At 43.9% G+C, this 24,367-nt stretch overlaps 3 protein-coding genes across 4 annotated transcripts in view; 2 read left to right on the forward strand and 1 right to left on the reverse strand.

Annotated features, from left to right (window-relative positions):
* TTI2 (TELO2 interacting protein 2) overlaps positions 1–11,551 on the forward strand; it is a 28,036-nt gene extending 16,485 nt beyond the window's left edge. Inside the window, exon 7 of the mRNA XM_050802510.1 lies at positions 10,658–11,551. Within this exon, the coding sequence (XP_050658467.1) occupies positions 10,658–10,699 (42 nt within the window). The 3' untranslated portion in view covers positions 10,700–11,551. The remainder of the gene's footprint in view (positions 1–10,657) is intronic.
* The window catches only part of MAK16 (MAK16 homolog), a 1,030,778-nt gene that overhangs the window by 5,439 nt on the left and 1,000,972 nt on the right, over positions 1–24,367 (reverse strand). Inside the window, exons 2-8 of the mRNA XM_050802545.1 lie at positions 11,390–11,425; positions 7,913–7,962; positions 7,711–7,820; positions 7,543–7,607; positions 7,190–7,341; positions 6,083–6,137; positions 672–746 (exon numbers count right to left, since the gene is read on the reverse strand). Coding sequence (XP_050658502.1) covers positions 672–746; positions 6,083–6,137; positions 7,190–7,341; positions 7,543–7,607; positions 7,711–7,820; positions 7,913–7,962; positions 11,390–11,404 — 522 coding nt within the window. The 5' untranslated portion in view covers positions 11,405–11,425. The remainder of the gene's footprint in view (positions 1–671; positions 747–6,082; positions 6,138–7,189; positions 7,342–7,542; positions 7,608–7,710; positions 7,821–7,912; positions 7,963–11,389; positions 11,426–24,367) is intronic.
* Positions 22,629–24,367, forward strand: part of FUT10 (fucosyltransferase 10) — a 115,730-nt gene continuing 113,991 nt past the window's right edge. For both annotated transcript variants that reach the window (XM_050802513.1, XM_050802512.1), the window contains exon 1: positions 22,629–22,731. The gene's annotated coding sequence lies outside the window, so the exon portion shown is untranslated. The remainder of the gene's footprint in view (positions 22,732–24,367) is intronic.

Genomic DNA, 24,367 nt, shown 5'->3' on the forward strand with positions numbered 1-24,367 from the left:
ACAAGGGGAAATAATAAGGACAAAGCATACTTTAGTCATGTTGTCTGTATAAACAACACTAATTTTTAAAAAGAGAATAAAAACTTATTTCAAAGAGCCTTAAAAGACTAGGGTAATATGTAAGAGAAGCAAAACCCCATGGCTTTTATACAGAAATCCGGAATCGTCGTCTTGGCGAATGGAGTTGAGAATAATGGCAAAAAGGGAAAGGTCTCTTATAGTGAATGGAGTATCAAGGGTAACCAAAGCATTTTATGTGCTTGCATTAATTAAAACAAGGAAGCCAGGCCGATATGGATTTATTTTATTCCAGGGATAAAATTCGAGTGGAGATCTTCATATCAGGTTAAAAAACATTTCCCAGCCAGGTGCGGTGGCTCAGGAGTTCAAGACCAGCCTGGCCAAGATGGTGAAACCCCGTCTCTACTAAAAATACAAAAATTAGCTGGGCGTGGTGGCAGTGCCTGTAATCCCAGCTACTCGGGAGGCTGAGGCAGGAGAACTGAACTCTGGAGGCAGAGGTTTGAAGTGAGCCGAGATTGTGCCACTGCACTCTAACCTGGGCGACAAAGCAAGACTCCATCTCAAAAAAAACCCCAAAAAACCCTATGTGTCTTTGCAACATACTACCACTTAAAATTTCAGTACCCCAAAGCTAATGGCTTTCTCACCGTATCCTGTTTCAGTCTCTCCAGTAATTCCTTCTCAATGGCATTGTCCAGCTGAGCAGCTATTAATGCCTTTTCCTATAAGGGGGAAAGAACAAATCCATTTAATTCATCAGTGCTCATTATTCATCTTATAAAAATGGAAGACACTACGAAGTTGTTTATAAGAAAGACAATGTAATCATTTCCCCTCCTTGCTATTACTGGTTTTTGCCTCTCCAACCAGATAAATTTCTTCTTCTTTCTCTTGTAAACTTTCTTCAGGACATTTCCATTTTGAAATTCCTATGGTTTTGTAAACAACATTCTAAATTAAATTCTAACAAAGCCTTTGACGGATACAAAACATGTAGGTCTATATACATTTAAGTGTCTCAGAAATAATCTAGCAACTCTGGAGCCAGACTTTGTAAAAGCTGAGAAAAGAGAACAGAAATCTTCATTCGTTTACATTTTCTAAAATCATGTTAGATTCCATGTGACAGAATAGGTAAAAATCTCTTCCTCCAGTTTTCTCTCATTGGAGATGATACATGACATCAACCTGTACTACCGCACAGTAGTCTAGGATGGTGCATTAATTTGACAGTAAAAGTCACAGAGGGTTTTAAAGTGTTATACCTATAAGTTATGTTAGAATGATTACCTAAAACTGTGTAGGGGCACATGGATCAGTTAAAAGGCTACAGCGATGTTCCGTGTTGTTCTCTAGAGTGGGGTGCTTACACTTCAAGGGTATCCGATGAAGTGTAGGAAGAAAATATTCAAAACTTCCACGTTATCTTTTTCCTTAAAAAAATTAAACATCATACTATTTTTCTTGTACACTGACATCTGTCCCTTGACTCTGTCTATAAATAGTTGTGTGTCAGATACAGTGAGCCAGATATCTCAAGGGAGGAATACTGCACATAGGGCTTGTAAGTGGTGGTCTCAGTCCTTTATTTAGACGACTATTTAACTGTTTATGTTTGCTTAGTTAAGTGGATTCATAGATTACACTGAATATTCTGCCAAAGATAGAGAGTAGTTATAAAAGTATGCTGGTTATCTAATGGGTTAGTGCTTTTAAAAGTTGTAGAACTAGGCTGGCAAGGTGACCCACGCCTGTAATCCCAGCACTTTGAGAGGCCAAGGTGGACAGATCACCTGAGGTCAGGAGATCAAGACCAGCCTGGCCAATGTGGTGAAACCCCGTCTCTACTAAAAACACAAAAAATTGGCCGGGCAGAGTGGCATATGCCTGTAATCCCAGTTACTCAGGAGGCTGAGGCACAAGAATTGCTTGAACCCAGGAGGTTTAGGTTGCGGTGAGCCAAGATAGCGCCACTGCACTCCAGCCTGGGTGACAGAGTGAGAGTTGTAGAACCTAAAAATGATCCATGCATTTTTCACGAAAAGAAAAATATTCCAAATTTGCCAATCTTTTTATGTAACCCAGTAGAAGTTTTTAAAAATAAATACACTTAATCTGTTTCTTCCAGACAAAGGCAACATTTTAATAGTTTGAGGAAGACAATTGTTTTTTGGAAAAAAACTTGTTGTTCTGGCCGGGCGCGGTGGCTCAAGCCTGTAATCCCAGCACTTTGGGAGGCCGAGACGGGCGGATCACGAGGTCAGAAGATCGAGACCATCCTGGCTAACACGGTGAAACCCCGTCTCTACTAAAAAAATACAAAAAACTAGCCGGGCGAGGTGGCGGGCGCCTGTAGTTCCAGCTACTCGGGAGGCTGAGGCAGGAGAATGGTGTAAACCCGGGAGGCGGAGCTTGCAGTGAGCTGAGATCCGGCCACTGTACTCCAGCCTGGGCGACAGAGCGAGACTCCGTCTCAAAAAAAAAAAAAAAAAAAAAAAAAAACTTGTTGTTCTGTGAACATTGTGAAAAGTGATTGTATCTATATATGGCACTGCTGAAAACATGTCTCCTATAAAAACTGCAATCACACACTTTAGAAATGTGGAAACAGAATATTGTAATCCATTTAAAACTCTTCCAAATCTACATTTTTCAGAGGGTTTCTATTTTCACTCAATTGGTGAAAATAGAAAAAAATAATTTTTTCCGAAAGGTTTAAAGAACACCTGTTTGACAATTGGAGATGAAAACTCACTAACTGGACTTGAAAAAAAGCCGCTCCATAACTGATGGAGCATAATGAAGAATTAAAGTACTTAAGACCACCTATTGACAATGCACTTCTCTACAATTCCTCAGTTATGACAGCCCTTCAAGACAACATACTCAGCTAAGAACCAGACTTTTGTTTCACTACATCACAATTAGTTACAATACACATCATGTTATTAGTGGAAGTGTATATGTATAATAACGTTTATAGCCTATAATCCCAGCACTTTGGGAGGCTGAGGTGGGTGAATCACCTGAGGTTGGGAGTTTGAGACCAGCCTGGCCAACACAGTGAAACCCCGTCTCTACAAAAAATACAAAAATTAGCCGGGCCTGGTGGTGCATGCCTGGAATCCCAGCTACTAGGGAGGCTGAGGCACAAGAATCGCTTGAATCTGGGAGGCGGAGGTTGCAGTGAGCTGAAATTGCACCACAGTATTCCAGCCTGACAGACAGAGCGAACCTTTGTCTCAAAATAAAATATTTATAAATAACATTGGGGAGTACATGTTCAAAAATTTTACTGAGGTGAGCACAAGTTTGCAGACCAATGATACAGATTTTAGACACATAACTCTGTGATTAATGGGGACAGAAGAATCAAAAGAAAAGCTATCCCTACCAAAATACCAATGACAAATGTAAATATTAAAAAAAAGAAAAATACCAATGACATTCTTCACAGAAATAGAAAAAACAATCCTAAAATTTTTATGAAACCACAAAAGATCTAGGATAGCTAAAGCTATCCCAAACAAAACAACAGAAAAAAAAAACCAAACCAAACCAAACAAAACAAAAACCAAGAGGAATCACATTACCAAACTTCAAATTATACTATGGACTATAGCAACCAAATCACTATAGTAATGGCATAAGAACAGACACAAAGCCCAATGGAACAGAATTGAGAACCCAGAAACAAATCCACACACGTCCAGTGAACTCATTTTCGACAAAGGTGCCAAGAACATACACAGGGGAATAGACAGTCTCTTCAATAAATGGTGCTGGAAAAACCTAACATCCATATGCAGATAAAGGAAACTAGACCCCTATCTTGTGGTATACATAAAAATCAAACCAAAATGGACTAAAAAAATCTAAGACCTCCAACTATAAAACTACAAGAAAACACTGAGAAAACTCCAGGTCATTGGTCTGGGCAAAATTTCTTAATATCCCACAAGCACAGGTAACCAAAGCAAAAATGGACAAATGGGATCACATCAAGTTAAAAAGCTTCTGCACAGCAAAGGAAACAACAAAGTGAAGAGACAACCCACTGACTGGGCAAACTATCCACCTGACAAGGGATTAATAACCAGAATATAGGCCAGGAGTATAATCCCAGTACTTTGGGAGGCTAAGGCAGGTGGATCACCTGAGGTCACGAGTTTGAGACCAACCTGGCCAACATGGCAAAACCCCATCTCTACTAAAAATACAAAACAAACAGCCAGGCATGGTGCTGGGCGCCTGGCATCCCAGCTACTTGGGAGGCTGAGGCACAAGAATTGCTTGAACCCTGGAGGCAGAGGTTGCAGTGAGCTAAGATTGCCCCACAGCACTCCAGCCTGGGTGACAGAGCGAGACTCCATCTCAAAAACAAAACAAAACAAAACAAAAAAACCCAGAATATATAAGGAGCTAAAACAACTCTATAGGAAAAAATTCTAATTATTGGATTAAAAAGTGGACAAAAGGGTCAGACACGGTGGCTCACAGCTGTAATCCCAGCACTTTGGGAGGCTGAAGTGGGTGGATTGCTTGAGCCCAGGAGTTCAAGGCCAGCATGGGCAACATAGTGAAGTCCCATCTCTACAAAAGATACAAAAATTAGCCAGGCATGGTGGCATGCACCTGTAGTCCCAGCTATGTGGGAGGCTGAGGCATAAGAATCACTTGAGCCCAGGAGGCAGAGGTTGCAGTGAGCCAACATCGCACCACTGCACCCCGACCTAGACAATGGAGTAAGACTCGGTCTCAAAAAGAAAAAAAAAAAAAAGGCAGGGGGCAGGGATTGGGGAAGCAAAAGATCTGAATAGATGTTTTTCAAAAGACATACAAATGGCAAACAGGCATATGAAAAGGTGTTCAACATCACTGATCATCAGAGAAATGCAAATCAAAATGAGATATCTCACCCCAGTTAAAATGGCTTTTATCCTTCAAAAGACAGGCAATAACAAATGCTAGAGAGGATGTGGAGAAAGGGAACCCTTGTACCCTGTTGGTGGGAATGTAAATTAGTACAACCACTATGGAGAACAGTTTGGAGCTTCCTCAAAAAACTAAAACTAGAGCTACCATACTATCTAGCAGTCCCACTTCTTGGTACAGACCCAAAAGGAAATTAGTATATCAAAGAGATACCCACACTCCATGTGTGTTACAGGTCTGTTCACGATAGCCAAAATTTGGAAGCAACCTAAGTGTCCATCAACAGATTAATGGATAAAGAAAATGTGATACTTATACACAATAGAGTACTATCCAGCCATTAAAAAGAATGAGATTCTGTCATTTGTAACAATATGGATGGAACCGGAGGTCATAATGTTAAGTGAAAGAAGCCAGGCACAGAAAGACAATCATTGCACATTCTCACTTATTTGTGGGATCAAAAAATCAAAACAATTGAAATCATGGATATACACAGTAGAAGGATGGTTACCAGAGGCTGGGAAGGGTAATGGGGGTGGGGATGATTAATGGGTATCCCCCGCTAAAAAAATAGCAAGAATGAGTAAGACCTAGTATTTGGTAGCAGCACAACAGGGTGACTACAGTCAATAATAATTTAATTGTACATTTTAAAATAACTGTAAGTATAATTGAATTGTTTGTAACACAACGGATAAATGCTTGAGGGGATGGATGCCCAATTTTCCATGATGTTATTACTCACTGCATGGCTGTACTGTATTTCACTGCAGAAATTCCATTTGATTAGAATGCTCAAAATCTACTAAAGGGGTTATGTAGTATGTAAAATAGGCAACATCAAAATTCTGAATTCTGAAATATTTGACCACAAGAATTTCAGACAAAGAAGTTGTGGATTCTTTCTGTTCTCCATTACATATATCCCCAAAGCACACGTACTTTAACCTGTGCTGAAAATCATAATCTTAAAAATCAAACGTCTTAGGCAACTAATAGTTATCTATTAGTGAACCATTATCCAGGACCTGAACAGTTTACACACATGATGGTGACTGAATCTATAAGAGCCCCTCAGAAAGAAAATGTAGAAGGTATGAATAGCACAACAATAAGTTACCTCTCTTCTTTTCTCCCTACGCTCCACCTTCTTACTCAAAGGAACAAGTTTCCTCCTAAGGGAAAGAAAATATATCAGAAAATCCACTGTCATGTGCTGTGTTCCTTTTAAAGAAGAGAAGAAAAAAGGACTGGAATTGGTGCTGTGGGTCTCAGCTCAATACAGCAAGATACACTAAATGCTTCTAGAAATTTAATGCTATAAAAAGTCACATATTTTTACATATATTTTAATCTGGCCATTTTTGTTTAGGCATTCTGGGATTCTCAGGGCATTCACCATGCTAAAATTAAGACTTCAGTGAACTAAGAAAAAAGAATTTTCTGTCGAAGTCTGACATCATCTTTAGCATTCTCTGTAGATCACAATCAAAAAGCATTAGGGCCTAACAGTCCTAGAGGAGGTATTCTGTTAATTCTGGGGATTTCATATCACTTTTAAAAATTAGTTTTCAGTGAATCCAGAGTAAAGTTCTTACAGTCCTGTATATTCAATGTCTTAGATTATTTTCAAATGTCTAAAGTTAAGATTCCCTCAGGGGTCATAGAGGAAATTTTCTGAAGGCTAGGCATGGTAGCTCATGCCTGTAATCCCAGCACTCTGGGAGGCTGAGGCAGGCGGATCACTCGAGGTCAGGAAATCTAGACCAGCCTGGCCAACATGGTGAAACCCTGTCTCTACTAAAAATACAAAAAAAATTAGCCAGGCATGGTGGTCCATGCCTGTAATCCCAGCTACTCAGGAGGCTGAGGTGGGAGGATTGCTTCCACAGGGGAGGTGGAGGTTGCAGTGAGCTGAGATCAAGTCACCGCAAATTCCAGCCTGGGCAACAGAGTGAGACTCTGTCTCAAAAAAAAAAAAAAAAAAGAAAAGAAAATTTTCTGGAAGATTTTCAGACAAGGAGGGTGATAATCAAGTTGTATTCTACTGTTTTAAAAGTCCTGCCATATCAAAGGGCACACCTTTAGTCTAAAGTTTCTTCTTAGTACATAATAACAGACTCCACAAAGTTGAAATAGAAAGCCCCGAAGTTTCACAATTTCTCAACTTCAAAACAAGCTCCACGAAAAGATAGATTTAAAAATAGTGAAGGATCCAAATACTTACTGTCGCTTTAGTGTAAGTTTTCTAATTCGAATTAGGTATTGGGTGATCTTGGTGAATCTCTGCTTACATTTGTGTCGAATGAAACGGGGCCAGTAAATCAGATTTTCATCTATTTGCTCCAGTGCTTTCTCATAATTTTTACTAAGCCGGACCTACCAAACAGAAAAAGGAACTTTGAAGGGCAAGCGTAAATGATTCATTAGGTTTTCACTGTCAGTGACACCTATGGCCTAATGAGGATGGCCCCAAAAGTTTAATCTAGATATGGTCATGGAATTGGGCATCATGGTGGTCAAGCCTGTGGCATTGAGGCTCTTGATCAGTGGTCACTGTAGCTTTGTTGTAAGGCTTACCCGTTCCCAAAGACGCCGAGGAAAAGCTGCTCGTTCTATAACCTTCATATACAAGTAGCACTGTCCTGAGGATAAAGTAAAATAGCTTTAGTGTTATTTACAGAAACTAAAGAACATCCCTATAAAAGCTGTGGGCAGTTCTTCTAGAAGTTAAAACTGGGGAGTTACCTTTCTCTTCTTTAATAGTGGCATACTGACTATTTGCCAGGGGACAGGATGACCGATTACACAGTCCAGTCAGGCTATATTCATTTCGGCAGAAGCTCTGAGTCTTGGTTCTAGAATGGGAGAAAAGAAACAAAGATTATAAAATGGGTTACCAAAAAGGCAACTGAAGGAATCTTTGATCAAGTTGTAAATCCAGACTCACCTTATTTTGAAGGAACAAAATTGCTTGTTTCCTAGTGTATCCCAGATAACCTGCAAGACAAAGTAAAAGCCCATTTCAAATCCTCTGCCCCAAGAGATACTATATTAACTTAAGAAGGCAATGCCCAAGGACAGGAATGAGAGGAAGAAATGTTTTGTAAAATAGCCTGACTTGTTTACTTTTTAAAATACAAACAGCAAGGCCAGGCACAGTGGCTCACGCCTGTAATCCCAGCACTTTGGGAGGCTGAGGCAGGCGGATCACCTGAGGTCAGGAGTTTGAGACCAGCCTGATTAACATGGAGAAACCCTGTCTCTACTAAAAATACAAAAGTAGCTGGGCATGGTGGCGTATGCCTATAATCCCAGCTACTTGGGAGGCTGCGGCAGGAGAATCGCTTGAACCCAGGAGGCGGAGGTTGCAGTAAGCCAAGATTGTGCCATTGCACTCCAGCCTGGGCAACAAGAGTGAAACTCCATCTGAAAAAAAAAAAAAACCCGGCTGGGCGCAGTGGCTCACGCCTGTAATCCCTGCATTTTGGGAGGCCAAGGCAGGCAGATCACGAGGTCAGGAGATCGACACCATCCTGGTTAACATGGTGAAACCCCATCTCTACTAAAAATACAAAAAATTAGCCGGCATAGTGGCGGGCGCCTGTGGTCCCAGCTTCTCGGGAGGCTGAGGCAGGAAGGAGAATAGTGTGAACCTAGGAGGCAGAGCTTGCAGTGAGCAGAGATTGTACCACTGCACTCCAGCCTGGGCGACAGCAAGACTCCATTTCACCAAAAAAAAAAAAAAAAAAAACCCCAGCAGATTCTAATAGAAAAGCTAAATACAGATCAGCAATAATCATAACTCCATTACCCAGAGATAAAATTTCATTACAATTTTGTAAATATTTTTCCAGTTTTTTTTTGGACATGCTCTGTGAGATCACATTATATATACTTAATAACTTTCCTTTTTTACTTATGTTCATTATCCATTATTAAAGGCTTCATGGGCCAGGCGCGGTGACTCACACCTGTAATCCCAGCACTTTGGGTACCAAGGCAGGTAGATCACTTAAGGTCGGGAGTTTGAGGCCAGCCTGGCCAACATGGTGAAACCCCATCTCTATTAATACAAAAATTGGTCGGGTGTGGTGGCAGGTGCCTGTAATCCCTGCTACTTGGGAGGCTGAGGCAGGAGAATCACTTGAACCCAGGAGGCAGAGGTTGCAGTGAGCTGGGATCACGCCACTGCACTCCAGCCTGGGCGACAGAGTAAGAATCCATCTCAAAAAAAAAAAAAGGCTTCAAGGTATTCGATTTTTAGATATACATACCACATACCATAATTTCATCTCATTGAGGGCAAAGAAAACTATCTACTGCTATCCTCCTATAACTAATGTGCTCTTTATTCATTCAGCATTATATACTTAATTTATGTAAGGCACTGATCTCTCCAAGTCCTGACACACAGTAGCCACTTAAGTATTTACTGAATGAAAGAAAAGTTTTGTCTATATAGTTAGGGGGAAAGATATGTAAACAAAGTATCACAAAATAGCAGGTCTAAAGACCACATAGCATGCATAAGAGTATGACAGCCTTTGAGTGCACTGCTTTGAGGAACTGGGGAAAAAAAGCTTTACCACTATTAAAGGAAAAATATGAAGAGGGCAAAAGAATAAAACACACTTTGAGAATCTTATAGGTGTGTCTGGTGGGCGATGATAGGAAACAGGTAAGAAGAATAAGGGAGCTCTTTTAGACTTGTGGCTTTAAGTGTCATCTCTGATACTTAAATAAATGGATGACTCCCAAATTGTTATTTCCTGACTTGTTTCCTGAGCACCAGATTTGTATATGACATCTCCACTTCAATATCTAAAAGGCAACATAAATATTAACATATCCACATGAAATTCTCAATTCCACATCCCTCATAAGAACAGTCTTCCCTAGAGTTCCCCCACTTCAATAAATAAAATCACCATTGAACTGTGTATTTATATCCCAAATCCTTTGATTTCTTCCTTTTCTTCTTCACTTAATCCATCACCAAAGTCTTGTCAGTTATACTGACGTAACAGGTCTCAAATTCATCAATTTCTTTTCATCTCCACCATTAAATTACTACCTTAGGCGAAGCTACTTTAGTTTTTTAAAAAATTTTACTTTAGAGACAGGGTCTCTCTGTCACCCAGGCTGGAGTGCAGTGGCGCCATCATAGCTCACTGCAGCCTCGGACTCTTGGGCTCAAGTAGTCCTGTCTCAGCCTTCGAAATAACTGGGACCTCAGGCGAGCACCACCACGCCCGGCTAATTTTTTATTTTTTGTAGAGATGGAGTCTCACTTTGTTGCCTAGGCTGGAATCGAACTCCAGGCCTCAAGCAATCCTCTAGCCCTAGCCTCCCAAAGTGTTGGAATTACAGGCATGAGCCACTGCATCTGGCTCGAAGCAACCTTCCTCATACCCTAGTCTCCCTGCTTTCATTTTTTCTCTCCAAAAGTCCTTCACGCAGCAACCAGACAATTTTTCACAAACATAGATCATTAAAAGGCCTAAAAACACTTCCTACAACACTCTACATGACCTCTCCCTGGCAAGCATATCTAATTTCATTACCTCTCTTACATGTCACTTTGATGACCCTTATATTCATTCTCTCGTATCTTCAACTCTTTGTACTTCACTGTTCCTACTGCCTGCTTTTTCCTCAGCTCCTCAGTGACTGGCTGCTTCTTATCTTTCAGATCTCAACTCAAACATCTTCCGTTCGGAGAAACCTTCCCTGAGTACCCCTATCTGAAGAGTCCTTCATCATCCCTGGTCTTTCTTTCATAGTACGATTATATAGTGTAATCGTTAATTTATTTATTCACTTGTTTACTGTGTCTCCCCCACCAGTGTTCCAGGAGAGGTGGGGCATTTTTTCTGGTTAACCAAATCCTCAATAATTACCACAATGCCTGGCACACTGTAAGCACTTATTTCTCCAACAAAAAACTCAATGAATGAATCTAGGATACTTCCGAAATTACGACTTAGGCAGAAGTAGAGCAAATGGAAAGAAAAGCCTAACACAGGAAACGTAGGTGGAAGAGTAGCGCGCGCATGGATGAGAAGGACGCTTAAACTTGGAGTCAACTTCGCCAAATCCCCTGCAGCCCCCGACCCCAAGTCCGGAGCTGACAGCTGACAGCATGGCGCGACGTCCCGCATTGGTAGGCACGAAAGACGGGACACATCGACCCTATGGGATGAGGTGACGGAGTCCTGTGCTCACAACCCGGCCGGGGCAGCGGGCAGGAGACCCCTGCCAGACACGCGTGAGAACCCATGTTGGAAAATCGGGGTTCCGGAAGCCTCGCATCCAGAGCGGCACGAGGCAACAGGCCCGTTGCGTCGGCGTTTTCTAAGTGTCCGAAAATGGGCAAAATTCCCTGCGCAAACCCGGAGTGACAGAACAACGGTAAGACACTCACATCATCCGACTGCATGGTGTCCGCGGCTCAGCGTGCAACTTCCGGCCGGATCGCGGGCGCAGACATGCTTCTTCCGGGAAACCACTTCCGGAACGCCCAGCCTCACCTCTCTCGAGAAACGCTGAGACTCTCGGTGTTGCGAAACGTCCCCTGGCAGTCTCGCCGCCGCGCGCGCCACCGCGTTTCCACCACGCTGGCGTCTGCGCGCGTCCGCAACGCTGGGGCTTGTTCGCTGGCGCCGCCTGGAGCTGGGAACCCGGTTGCGCCCCAGTGCTATCTGCGGGAGGCAGGACGCGCGTTGGCGGCCGAATCCTGGAGCGCGGGGACCGCAGGGGTCGCCCGTGCTTCCTTAGGGCCCTGTTTGCGACCGTTCATGAGGATGGGACCTCTCCCTGCCGGGCCTCCCCTCTGCTGGGAGAAGGCTGGGGAAAGGTGCGGGCGGCGCGGCGGGGCTGGGTCCCCGCTCTTACGAGTCCCCCGGCCTCAGCTCGCAGCCAGGCCCCGGCCCTGCCCCGCAGATGCTGCCTTGGCCACTACACACGCCCAAGTTGGGTGCGGCACCGGGTGCTGACTTCAGAAACTTAGAACTTGAATTCTCCCTGTTTTGAGAAACCACTGACCAGATGGAAAGAGCGTTCCAATAATAAACACCTGTGTCTTCTCATTGCCTATTTGAGACAACAAAATGCTGTGGCAACATCAGGAAGTTACTCCATATGGTCTAAAAAAGGGAGGCATAAGTAATCCCCTCCGTGTTTTGCATATAATCAATAAATAGGCTGGGCTTAGTGGCTCTCGCCTGTAGTCAGCATTTTGGGAAGCTGAGGCAGGTGGATCACCCGAGGTCAGGAGTTCAAGACCAGCCTGGCCAACATGGTGAAACCCCATCTCTATTAAAAGTACAAAAATTAACCAGCATGGTGGCGGGCGCCTGTAGTCCCAGCTACTTGGGAGGCTGAGGCAGGAGATTCACTTGAACCTGGGAGGAAGAGGTTACAGTGAGCTGAGATCAAGCTGCTGCACTTAAGCCTGGGCAACAGAGCAAGAATCAGTCTCAAAAAATACATGAACAAATAACGATAAAAATGGGCAACCGGCAGCCCTCGGTGCCGCTCTGCCTATGGAGTAGCCACTCTTTCATTCCTTTACTTTCTTAATAAGCTTGCTTTCACTTCATGGACTCATCTCACCTCAAAGTCTTTTTTCCTTCCCCTTCCCCTGCCCCTGCCCCTGCCCCTGCCCATGCCCCTTCCCTTTCCTTCCCTTTCCGAGTCTCGCGCTGTCGCCCAGGCTGGAGTGCAGTGGGGTGATCTTGGCTCAGTGCAAGCTCCGCCTCCCAGGTTCACGCCATTCTCTTGCCTCAGCCTCCTCGAGTAGCTGGGACTACAGGCGCCCGCCACCACGCCCGGCTAATTTTTTGTTGTTGTTGTTGTTGTTTTTAGTAGAGACGGGGTTTCACCGTGTTAGCCAGGATGGTCTCGATCTCCTCACCTCGTGAACCGCCTGCCTGGGCCTCCCAAAGTGCTGGGATTACAGGCGTGAGCCACCGCACCCAGCCTCAAATTCTTTCTTGCTTAAGATACAAGAACCCTCTCTTGGATCTGGATGGGGTCCCCTTTCCAGTAACAAGACCATTTTAATAACAAAAGTGTAAGAAGGACACAGTCTGCTAAAACAGAATCTTAAATAATGTAATCATGGCAGTGACTTTCCATAGACTTTGCCTTATGCTATCGGTTAGATCAAATCACAGGTGCCACGCTCACTGGAGGGGAGGAAAAGATACAAAACATGAACACCAGGGAGTGGACTCATTGGGGTCACCCCAGGGATACCCTGGATTTGACTGCAACTGAAATACATGAGAAATTTGATATAAAGTTTAAAAGCATTTATCATGATGTTATGTAGTATTTAGTGAGGCAGAGCTTGCAGTGAGCTGAGATCCTGCCGTTGCACTCCTGCCTGGATGACAGAGCGAGACTCTGTCTCAAAAAAAAAAAAAAAAAAAAAAGGTAATTTGCAGTTCAAAAGAAGAACGAAAGAAAATTTAGCCGGGCGCGGTGGTTCACGCCTGTAATCCCAGCACTTTGGGAGGCTGAGGTGGGTGGATCACCAGGTCAGGAGTTCAAAACCACCCTGGCCAAGATGGTGAAACCCTGGCTCTACTAAAAATACAAAAATTAGCCGGGTGTGGTGGCGGATGCCTGTTATCCCAACTACTTGGGAGGCTGAGGCAGAGAATTGCCTGAACCCAGGAGGCGGAGGTTGCAGTGAGCTGAGATCACACCACTGCACTCCACCCTGGGCGACACAGTGAGACTCAGTCTCAGAAAAAAAAAAAAAGAAAGAAAAAAAAGAAAATTTAATGCTATTTCAGCATTCTCTATACATACCCGTATTCTCCTCTGTTACCATAGTGCACTATGCATTCCTCACTAGTGTTCTATTATTGTTGTTGGTTTATTATCTCTTAGGCCTTGAGCTTGTCTGTTTTTTTGTTTTTGTTTTTTTTTGAGACAGAGTCTCACTTTGTTGCCCAGGCTGGAGTGCAGTGGTGCTATCTCAGCTAATTGCAACCCCCACCTGCTGGGTTCCAGCTATTCTCTTGCCTCAGCTTCCTGAGCAGCTGGGATTACAGGTGCGTTCCACTATGCCCAGCTAATATTTGCATTTTCAGTAGAGATGGGGTTTCACCATGTTAACCAGGCTGGTCTCGAACTCTTGACCTCAGGTGATCCGTCCGCCTTGGCCTTCCAAAGTGCTGCGATTACAGGTGTGAGAGCCCAAGCTGGGCCAACCTTGAGCTTTTCAAGATTAGGAATGATGTCTTTTCATTTCTTTATCCACAATCTCCTGTACAGTTCCTGGTACATAGTAAATTCGCAATAAATTAGTTGTTAGGTCTCTATTTACTTATTTATTTAGAGACAGGGTCTCCGTTGTCTTACCTTCCAGGCCTCTGCCACCTTCAGTCACTCCCACTAGCAACTTTCCCAGAGCTGACCCTGGGCAGAATCAGGTTTCCTATGAAGTGTACACATACACACACACACACATACTCGCGAAACCCTGAAGTGTGGAAGGTAGCTTATTGGAGGATTAAACCTAATAACGTTGCTCATCTGTAAAGCCTGTGTGTTTGCTTGTATACAATCAGAAGAATAAACCATTCAAGGAGAAGAAAAATAGGTAGTTTTTTGTTGTTGTTTTAGCAGAACCACAGAGCTCACCAAGAGGAAGAGATGGGAGGCTAATGAATTTAGACCCTCTCTCTATAAATCTTGCCAGGCACTGTGGCTCACGTCTGTAATCCCAGCACTTTGGGAGGCCGAGGCAGGTGGATCACCTGAGGTCAGAAGTTCGAGACCAGCCTGGCCAACATGGCAAAACCCCGTCTCTAGTTAAAAAAAAACAAAAACAAAAACAAAAAACCTGGGCCTGGTGATGGGCGCCTGTAATCCCAGCTACTTGGGAGGCTAAGGCAGGAGAATTGCCTGAACTCAGGAGGCGGAGCTTGCAGTGAGCCCAGATCGTGCCACTGCCCTCCAGTCTGGGTGACAGAGCGAGACTCTATCTCATAAAACAACAACAACAGCAGCAACAACAACAACAACAAAAACCCTGTCTCTGTAAATGTAATGACTAGCTGGAAGAAATGGGAGTCATTATCAGAGGTCTAGCATCTCTTTATTTTGTTTTTTCTTTCTTTTTTTTCTTTATTAACTTTCAGGGTTCTTTTGGTCTAGCATCTCTTTATTAAAGTGCTTTTTAGGTTGCCAGAATAATAATCGAGCAGCTAGAACTGCAAAGGAGGAAAGGAAAGAAAATTGTTGGAGCTGAATGATCTTGATTTCAACACAATGATCGTAAGTCCTATGGAGAGGAGTAGGAGGAAGATAAGTTGGTTAATGAGTACAAAAATACACTTAGATAGAAGGATAAAGTCTGGTATTTGATAACACAGTAGGGAAATTATAGTTAACAATAACTTATTGCATATTTCAAAATAGCTAGAAGAGAAGAATTAGAATGTTTCCAACACAAAGAAAAGATAAATGTTTGAAGTGATGGATACCTCTATTACCCTAATTTCATCATTACACATTGTATACATGTATCAAAATATTACATGTACCCCCAAAATATATGTAACTATGATATATCAATTTAAAAACACAAATAAATTAAATGTAAACAATAACTTTTTTTTAGAAGTCCTATGGGGAGGGTAATTTCTGCAGCCTCCTCTCTTGCCAATGAGCTCGATCATTCAGAGTTTTGCAGCGGTGAATGAAGCATGTTTTACCTGCCTCTCCATGAATATTCCTTAAGCGATTCAATATTTGCTTTTGCTCATAAAAAAGATGCAACGGGGAATATCTGCTGCTATTTGTTTTGTATTTGCTTCACATCTTGTTCACAGATGAAGAAATACTGAGATGAAAGGGGATGAAAGATGAGGACTCTCAGACCCTGGGGTAGAGCATATTTGTGATTCTTTGTTCATTAGATGACTGTATGTTTATCACAGAACATAGACCAGGATGTGGAAAAAAGTAAACTAGCATTTTACATACCACATCTTCCCTCCTTTATCTACTTCATCTATCTTTTTATTCCATGTTAGAAGGGAAATATTTGGCTGGGCGCAGTGGCTCATGCCTGTAATCCCAGCACTTTGGGAGGCCAAGGTGGGCAGATCACTTGAGGTCAAGAGTTCGAGGCCAGCCTGGCCAACATGGTGAAACCCCGTCTCTACTAAAAATACAAAAATTGGTTGGGCGTGGTGGCAGGCACTTGTAATCCCAGCTACTCAGGAGGCTGAGACAGGAGAATTGCTTGAACCCGGGAGGCGGCGGTTGCAATGAGCCGAGATTGCGCCACTGCATTCCAGGTTGGGTGACAGAGCAAGACTCCCATCTAAAAAAAAAAAAAAAAAAAGGAAATAGGAAAGAGGTAATGAGAAAACAATCTAGAAGAATGACTTTCTTTCTTTCTTTCTTTCTTTTTTTTGAGACAGAGTTTCGCTCTGTTGCCCAGGCTGGAGTGCAGTGGCGCGATCTTGGCTCACTGCAAGCTCCACCTCCTGGGTTCACGCCATTCTCCTGCCTCAGCCTCCCGAGCAGCTGGGATTACAGGCGCCCACCACACGCCTGGCTAATTTTTTGTATTTTTAGTAGAGACGGGGTTTCACCATGTTAGCCAAGATGGTCTCGATCTCCTGACCTCGTGATCCGCCCACCTCGGCCTCCCAAAGTGCTGGGATTACAGGCGTGAGCCACCGCGCCCAGCCGAGGAATGACTTTCAAACTTGGTTATGTTCAAACATCAGAAGCAAATTGTGAACTGATTAACAATACAGATTTCATTGATAACATCAGAAATGCTGTGTCAGAAACTCAAGGAGTAGAGCTCCTAGATGATTCACATATTAGATAGTGCCAGACACATTAGCAGTACAAGAACTTGTATTTGAGAAGCAGTGCTCTGAAACAGTTTGTACCCTCTTAGAAACAGGGGGAATGCAAGAACTGAAGCTGCCTATGGAAAGTCAGCAGGCTCCTTCTTTACGTATTTTCTTTTCTTTCTTTTTTTTTTTTTTTTTTGAGACAGAGTCTTACTCTATCACCCAGAGTGGAGCGCAGTGGCGCTATCTCAGCTCACTGCAACCTCCACCTCCCTCCTGGGTTCAAGTGATTCTCCTGCCTCAGCCTCCTGAGTAGCTGGGACTACAGGCATGCACCACCACACCTGGCTAATTTTTTAATTTTTTAGTAGAGATGGGTTTTTGCCATGTTGGCCAGGCTGATCTCGAACTCCTAACCTCAAATAATCTGACCGCTTTGGCCTCCCAGAGTGCTGGGAGTCACCATGCCCAATTGAAGGAGCAGATTTTACAGGTGGTGAGGGTTGAATTTTGGACATGTTACTTTACTTTTTTAAAGACAGGATCTTGTTCTGTTTCCCAGGCTGGAGGATACAATCATAGCTCATTGCAGCCTCAAACACCTGGGCTCAAGTGATCCTCCTGCCTCAGCCTTCTAAGTGGCTGGGACTACAGGTGAGTAGCACCATGCCCAGTAAATTTTTAAACTTTTCTGTAGAGACAGGGTCTTGCTACGTGGCCTAGGCTGTTCTCAAACTCCTGGGCTCAAATAGTCCTCTGGCCTCAACCTCTGAAAGTGCTAGGATTATAGGCGTGAGCCACCATGTCCAGCCTGAACGCATTGATTTTCATTTGCTCACTAGACATTCAGAGTTGTTAGTACTCAGCAGTAAGCACACAGCAGTCACTGCTCCATGAAATACTGAAATTCCACCTGGCAAATGTTGTCATGTCCCTCTTCTCCAGGGACAGGGAACATTCTGTGATTAGGGCCCAGTTTTGCTTTCTAGGAATGGCTCCCTGACACCCGGTTCACCAAAGCTCTTGGATTGATTCTCTGAAGCACCGGTTTTTTCCGTTATGCCTTGTGGATTCTTAGGAAGAAATGACTCCTGTTGGCAGCTGAGTGCCCTTCTCAGTCTGTATCTTGCTCACAGAACCTTGGGGGCTCAGAAACTTTTTTTTTTTTTTTTGAGAGAGGGTCTCACTCTGTCACCCAGGCTAGACTACAGTGGTGCAGTCTTAGCTCACTGCAACCTCTGCCTCCCGGGTTCAAGCAGTCCTCATGCCTCAGCCTCCCACGTAACTGGGATTACGAGCATGTGCCACCACACCCAGCTAATTTTTGTATTTTTGGTAGATATGGAGTTTCACCATGTTAGCCAGGCTTGTCTCGAACTCCTGACCTCAAACAACCCGCCCACTTCAGCCTCCTAAAGTGCTGGGATTACAGGTGTGAGCCACTGTGCCTGGTCAAAACACGTTCGCTATGTAAAACTTTTGAAACTTCGTGAACTTTCTATGTTGAGTCTGGTTTCAGTCTACTCCACTGGTCAAAAGCTATATTACATCATTTTTCTTCAGACAAATTTCTTTCCAGACTTGATTGCGATTACTTTGAGTGTAACCGGCAGCTAACAGAAGACATTTTTATGATTCTTTTTTTTTTTTGAGATGGAGTCTTGCTCTGTCGCCCAGGCTGGAGTGCAGTGGCACGATCTCAGCTCACTGCAAGCTCCGCCTCGCGGGTTTACGCCATTCTCCTGCCTCAGCCTCCAGAGTAGCTGGGACTACAGGTGCCCGCCACCTCGCCCGGCTAGTTTTTTGTATTTTTTAGTAGAGGCGGGGTTTCACCGTGTTAGCCAGGATGGTCTCGATCTTCTGACCTCATGATCCGCCCGTGTTGGCCTCCCAAAATGCTGGGATTACAGGCATGAGCCACCGCGCCCAGCCAACATTTTTATGATTCTTATTGGCTCTTTTGTTTAACTGAAAAGATCCATCAGTACCAACTTAACTCTTTTAGAAGTCTTAACAAAAGATCTTCCAGCCTCATCTTGAGGATCTTTTACTGGCTGGGGAGGTTGGAGACAAGAACAGGGTTTATTTTCCAGTCTACTCAATTTTAATCTCTTGATAGTTCCTCTAAATTCTGTACAGCAGCCCTTTCCCCTTACTTCTCTTACTTCTTTCTGGCAGTCCTTACAATATGCAGCTAACAGACACCACCAACTAACACATTTAGCATTCTGCCTGGAAATCATTTTACCAAGGCCTACACATTAAGTATGTTTTATATCTTGTGAGTTGTTATAGGTAATAGTTTTACCAAGTATTTTGCTGCTACCTAACATGTCATCATTTTTCCAGTTTGCTATAGCAGTTTTCTTAGCACCTTAAGAAAACCCTCAAATTTTAAATTCATTTTGGAGTAAAACAGGCTCTTTGCTATTTACAAGATTACTTCTGAGTTGCAAAAATTCTCTGTCCATGTTTTTCCCTTTATTACCATGTTTTTCTCCTGTATTTCCCCCACTCAATCTTGGGTGCCACAATCCGACAGACAGCATGGCACTTTTTTTTTCTTTTTGCATCTGTAATGGAAACAGACTGTTTTCTGCTGCGAGGCAGCAGACAGTAAGTGCATCCGATCTGTCAAACACAAGCATGCTTCTTGCTTTTTCACTGTTGCCCAGCACTTGCTCCCTAAACCAATGCCACATATTTTAGGCTTTTGTTAAACAGCATCCCATTTCTAGATGGCAATTTCTTTTTTTGTTTGTTTGTTTTTTGTTTGAGATGGAGTCTTGCTCTGTCACCAGGCTGGAGTGCAGTGGCATGATCTCGGCTCATTGCAATCTCCGCCTCCCAGGTTCAAGTGATTCTCTTGCCTCAGCCTCCTGAATAGCTGGGATTACAGGTGCACACCACCACACACAGATAATTTTTGTATTTTTAGTAGAGATGGGGTTTCACCATTTTGGCCAGAATGGTCTCCATCTCCTTACCTCGTGATCTGCTCACCTCCCAAAGGCATGAGACACTGCATCTGGCCATAGATGCCAATTTCTGTATCAGTTAGCTACTGCTGTATAACACATGCTTCTGAAACTCAGTGGCTTAAACAGTAAGCGTTTATTAGTGTTTGTGTTTCTATGAGTCAGGTGGGTAGTCTGCGGTCATCTGGTGGCGTATCTTACAGGCATGAACCACCACACCCGGCCGAGTTTTCTTCTTTGATCTATGTGCTATAAAGAAGTGTGTTGTTTTTATGTCCATGTATCTGGAGATTTTCCAGTTATCATTTAGTTACTGGTTTCTGGTTTAATTCCTTTGTGGTCTGATAGCATGCTTTGTATGATGACCATTCTTTGAAATTTGTTGAGGTGTGTGCCTTTTTTTTTTTTTTTTTTTCAGATTGAGTTTCGCTCTTGTCGCCCAGGCTGGAGTGCAATGGCACGATCTTGGCTCACTGCAACCTCCTCCTCCCAGGTTCAAGCGATTCTCCTGCCTCAGCCTCCCAAGTAGCTGGGATTATAGGTGCCCACCAGTATGTCTGGCTAACTTTTTTGCATTTTTAGTAGAGACGGGATTTCTCCATGTTGGTCAGGCTGGTCTCGCACTCCCAACCTCAGGTGATCCGCCCTCCTTGGCCTCCCAAAGTGCTGAGATTACAGGCATAAGCCACTGTGCCCGGCCGAGGTGTGTTTTATGGCCCAGTATACATGCTTTTTGATGTTCATATATAGGTATGTGTATTAGGCCAATACCTAGGAATTTCTGGGTCATAACATGTATATTCAGCTCTACTAAAGATGAACAGACGATTTTCCAAAGTGGCTGTCACAACTGCACCTCCAACAATAGTGCATAACAGTTCTATGTGTTTCACGGCTTTGTCCTTGTGTTGTCTTGTCAGTTTTAAAACCTGTAGCCATTTTAGTGGATGTGTAGTATATATCATCATCGTGTTCATTTGCATTTCCTTAATGACTAAAAACATTAAGCATCTTTTCACGTCCTGCCTGGCTATTTGGATTCCTCTTTGGTGAAGTGCTGTACTTAGTGATTGTTTTTCTTTCTTATTGCTTTTAGGAGTTCTTGTTATATTCTAAATTCATTGTTAGATAAAATATATCAAAAATACCTTCTCTCATTCTGTAGATCATTTTTCATTCTTTTTCTTTCTTGAGACAGGATCTAACCCTGTCGCCCAGGCTGGATTGCAGTAGCACAATCCTGACTCACTGCAGCCTTGACCTCCCAGGCTCAAACAATCCTCCTACCTCAGTCTCCTGAGTAGCTGAAACCACAGGAGTGCACCACCACACCTGGCTAATTTAAAAAAATTTTTTTGTAGAGACAGGGTCTCCCTATGTTGTCCAGGCTAGTCTCCAACTCCTGGGCTCAAGTGATCCTCCCACCTCAGCCTACCAAAGTGCTGAGTGGGTGTGAGCCACTGCACCCATTTCTTACTTTCCTAATGGTGTCTTTTGATGAACAGAGTTTCTTACTTTTAATCATATCTAATTTATCAATCTTTTCTGTGTGTTTGATGTTTTTTAGACGTGGACACCATTATTATCAACCTGTTTTTATAGAAAAGTTGAGTTGCTTGGCACTGGAGCTCTGCAGGGTCTGGACCAGGGGGAGGCAGGCCTGAAACAGCAAATCACCCTCAGGCTTCTGCAGTGCACCCAGCACCGCAGGACACCCAGAGTCAGCGCCTCCTCAGATTTTGAGCCCTAAGTGCCTCACTTGCCTCGCCCTAGACCCAGCCCTCCCAAAGTGTTGAATTACCTCCTTAGGTTTATTACTTCCTAGACTAGGGCAAAATAGAAGTCAATTAGCTTTCCTTTACCAGTGTCTAGTCCGTTTGGGCTACTATCACAACATACCTTAGTTTGGGTAACGCATAAACAACAGAACGCCATTGCTCCCAGTCTGGAGGCTGGGAAGTCCAAGATCAACGCCCCGGCAGATTCTTCATCCATTAGCGTCTGTGCCTCATACAAGGGATATGTGTTCTTACACGGCAGAAGCTCTCTCTGGTCTCTTTGATAAAGACACAGTACATTTGTAAATTTATAAAGGCTACAAAGGCACGAAATTCACATATGAATTTGGGGCGGAGCACAAACATTTACACCATAGCAACCAGTACAATCAAACTAAATGATCGTCCTGTTCCGTCTACCAAATACTGCCAGAAATGGTGCCCAGCCTTAGAAAACATGTAAAGCTCTTGATATTCTTGAATACATAACTTTCACCTTTTTAAAAATTATTATTTTATTTATTTTTGTAGACAGTCTTGCTCTGTTGCCCAGGCCGGAGTGCAGTAGCTTGATTTCGGTTAACTGCAGCCTTTACCTCCTGGGTTCAAGAGATCCTCCCACCTCAGGCTCCCACTAGCTGGGACTACAAGCACGGGCCACCACAATGGCTAACTTTTGTATTTTTTGTAGAGACAGGGTCCCGCTATGTTGCTCAGGCTAGTCTCGAACTCCTGGGCTCAAGCTATCCGCCCGCCTCGGCCTCCCAAAGTGCTGGGATTACATGTGTGAGCCTGGCCTGAATAGGTGACTTTGAATGCGCTCCAGTCCCAGTCCAGTTGGAGAAACGGAAAGTTTCCCTGTCTTGAAGAAGAGGGCCCCCGCAGCCTTCCCGAGAACTTTCCATAGGGCCGTGGCCTCAGGCGGACTGTGAACCACGATCACCAGCAGGGGGCGGCCCAGTGTTCTTAGAACCCGGGTCCCACGAGCTTGTGAACAGGGCACGAGTGAAAACCCGGATCCAGGTACTTCCGCCGGAACGTGCCCCGAGCTCGCCCGCGCGGCTGCCTCCGCCGCTCCTGATCGGCTCTCCGGGTCTTCCCGGGGCCCACGCTGGGGCTCATAGGGAGAAAGGAAGCGGCGCTGCGGTCCGCGGGGCGAGCTGTGCTCCGCGCGAGGTGAGTGCGAGCGCCGCATCTCCTCCAGCCGCGGCAGTCGCTTGGTGGGAGCAGGGGCTTGATGCTGAGACACGGAAAGACGCTTTTCCGGTCCCGCGGAAGCTGGGACACTACCTCCGGGAGTCACAGCCTAAGGAAACTCCCTCTCTGTGCCGAGCAGGGGGTGCGTGTAAGAGACGGAGTGGTGTATGCAAAATAATCCAAGTCTGTTTTGGGGACTTAGTGGTGCATAGGCAGAGCCACTGCCTGAGATTGAAGCCTGATCCACCAGGCGGGAGGCGGGTGCCGGGCCGGAGCCTCCGCTGGAGTCCGGAGGAGGAGCGCGGGGTCCCGACGCCTCCCCGCCTGCCGCGATTGGCCTCCTTCCCAGGCCCGCGGCAGTCCATTCCAGAACCTAATCTGCCTTTGCGGGGCGCAAATTGCCTTGTTCTCCCCCAGGTCTTCCTAGAGAATCACTTGTTGCAGGAATGTTGTGTTGAAGTCGTAGCAACTGTGACTTTTTAGTTGCAGAGAGCACGGTGTATTTAATGGAGAAAATGCCCCGGGAAAGCACCGGCAACTGCAGGCCTGGGTTATCCCATTTGCAAGGCATGTGTTAAGTGTTTTGCTCCCGATTAGTACCCTTAGAACAGAGCTCATTTTGTGTAAACTATAGAAATAACCATGCTGTGATTTTATGACATTTTTCTGGGGATTTTTAAATGATTTTTTAAAATAAAGCAGACATCACACAAAATGACTTTTTCTTAACACCACGGCCCCAACGGTCTGTCCCCTGCCCCCTGCTACAGCTCCCTGCAATGATAGTTTTATGTGTTTTATGCATAAAATGACTTGAATTGTTACTTTCATTTGTGGAATGCATGCAGCTCTGGCTGGCCACAGTTTTGAATAAGGCAAGTTGGCTTTAAGGACTTTATTCCCTTTGTACATCCTTCTTTCCAATGAGACACTCAGGAAACTCAACGACCAATCTTGGGATTGTTAGTAACGTCACACTACAACTAGGGCAGGATTTCTCCCTCGTCTGCCGTAGTCTCAAATGGAGGCCTTTCAGGCATTGAATAAGCAGCTCAGCTCTTTGAACACTGAAGTTTCACAGTCTCCAATCTAGCAGCACTGTAGTCTGTTTAAAAAAAACTTTCTTCTGAGTAAGGAGAAGCCGGAGACAGTGGTTAGCCTCGAGTGATCATTCAGGTCTGTTCCAATTTTGAAACTGTTGTGATAACTCTTGCTCGCTTCCTGCTAGATGGCAGTGTGTAACAATGAATTAAAAACACGATCTCCATTCTTACTGTGTTATTGCTTGTCTTTTATTCTTCAATAAGAAGAAAAGTAGGTTTTCAAGTTTTATCGTACAAATAATATTTTTGAAAAATTCAAAACTAGGGTTAACTTCAGGAAGTTAAAAGAATATAGCTTGGAAAAACAATAATGTTATTTATAGATATAGAAATATTCTTCAGTAGGCAGACATTTCCAACCCATATTTAAATGCTTTAAACTTCGGAATGTAAAGAGTTGATTTCAGTAAGATATTGAATATCTAATTCAATTACCAGCGTTCTACAATGAACATTTGTTATAGTGTTTCTGAACATGGGTTTTTGAAAATTTTTTTAAAGTTAAGTTTGTC

This window comes from Macaca thibetana, chromosome 8 (assembly GCF_024542745.1).
Source record: "Macaca thibetana thibetana isolate TM-01 chromosome 8, ASM2454274v1, whole genome shotgun sequence".
In the NCBI taxonomy this organism is placed as follows: domain Eukaryota; kingdom Metazoa; phylum Chordata; class Mammalia; order Primates; family Cercopithecidae; genus Macaca; species Macaca thibetana.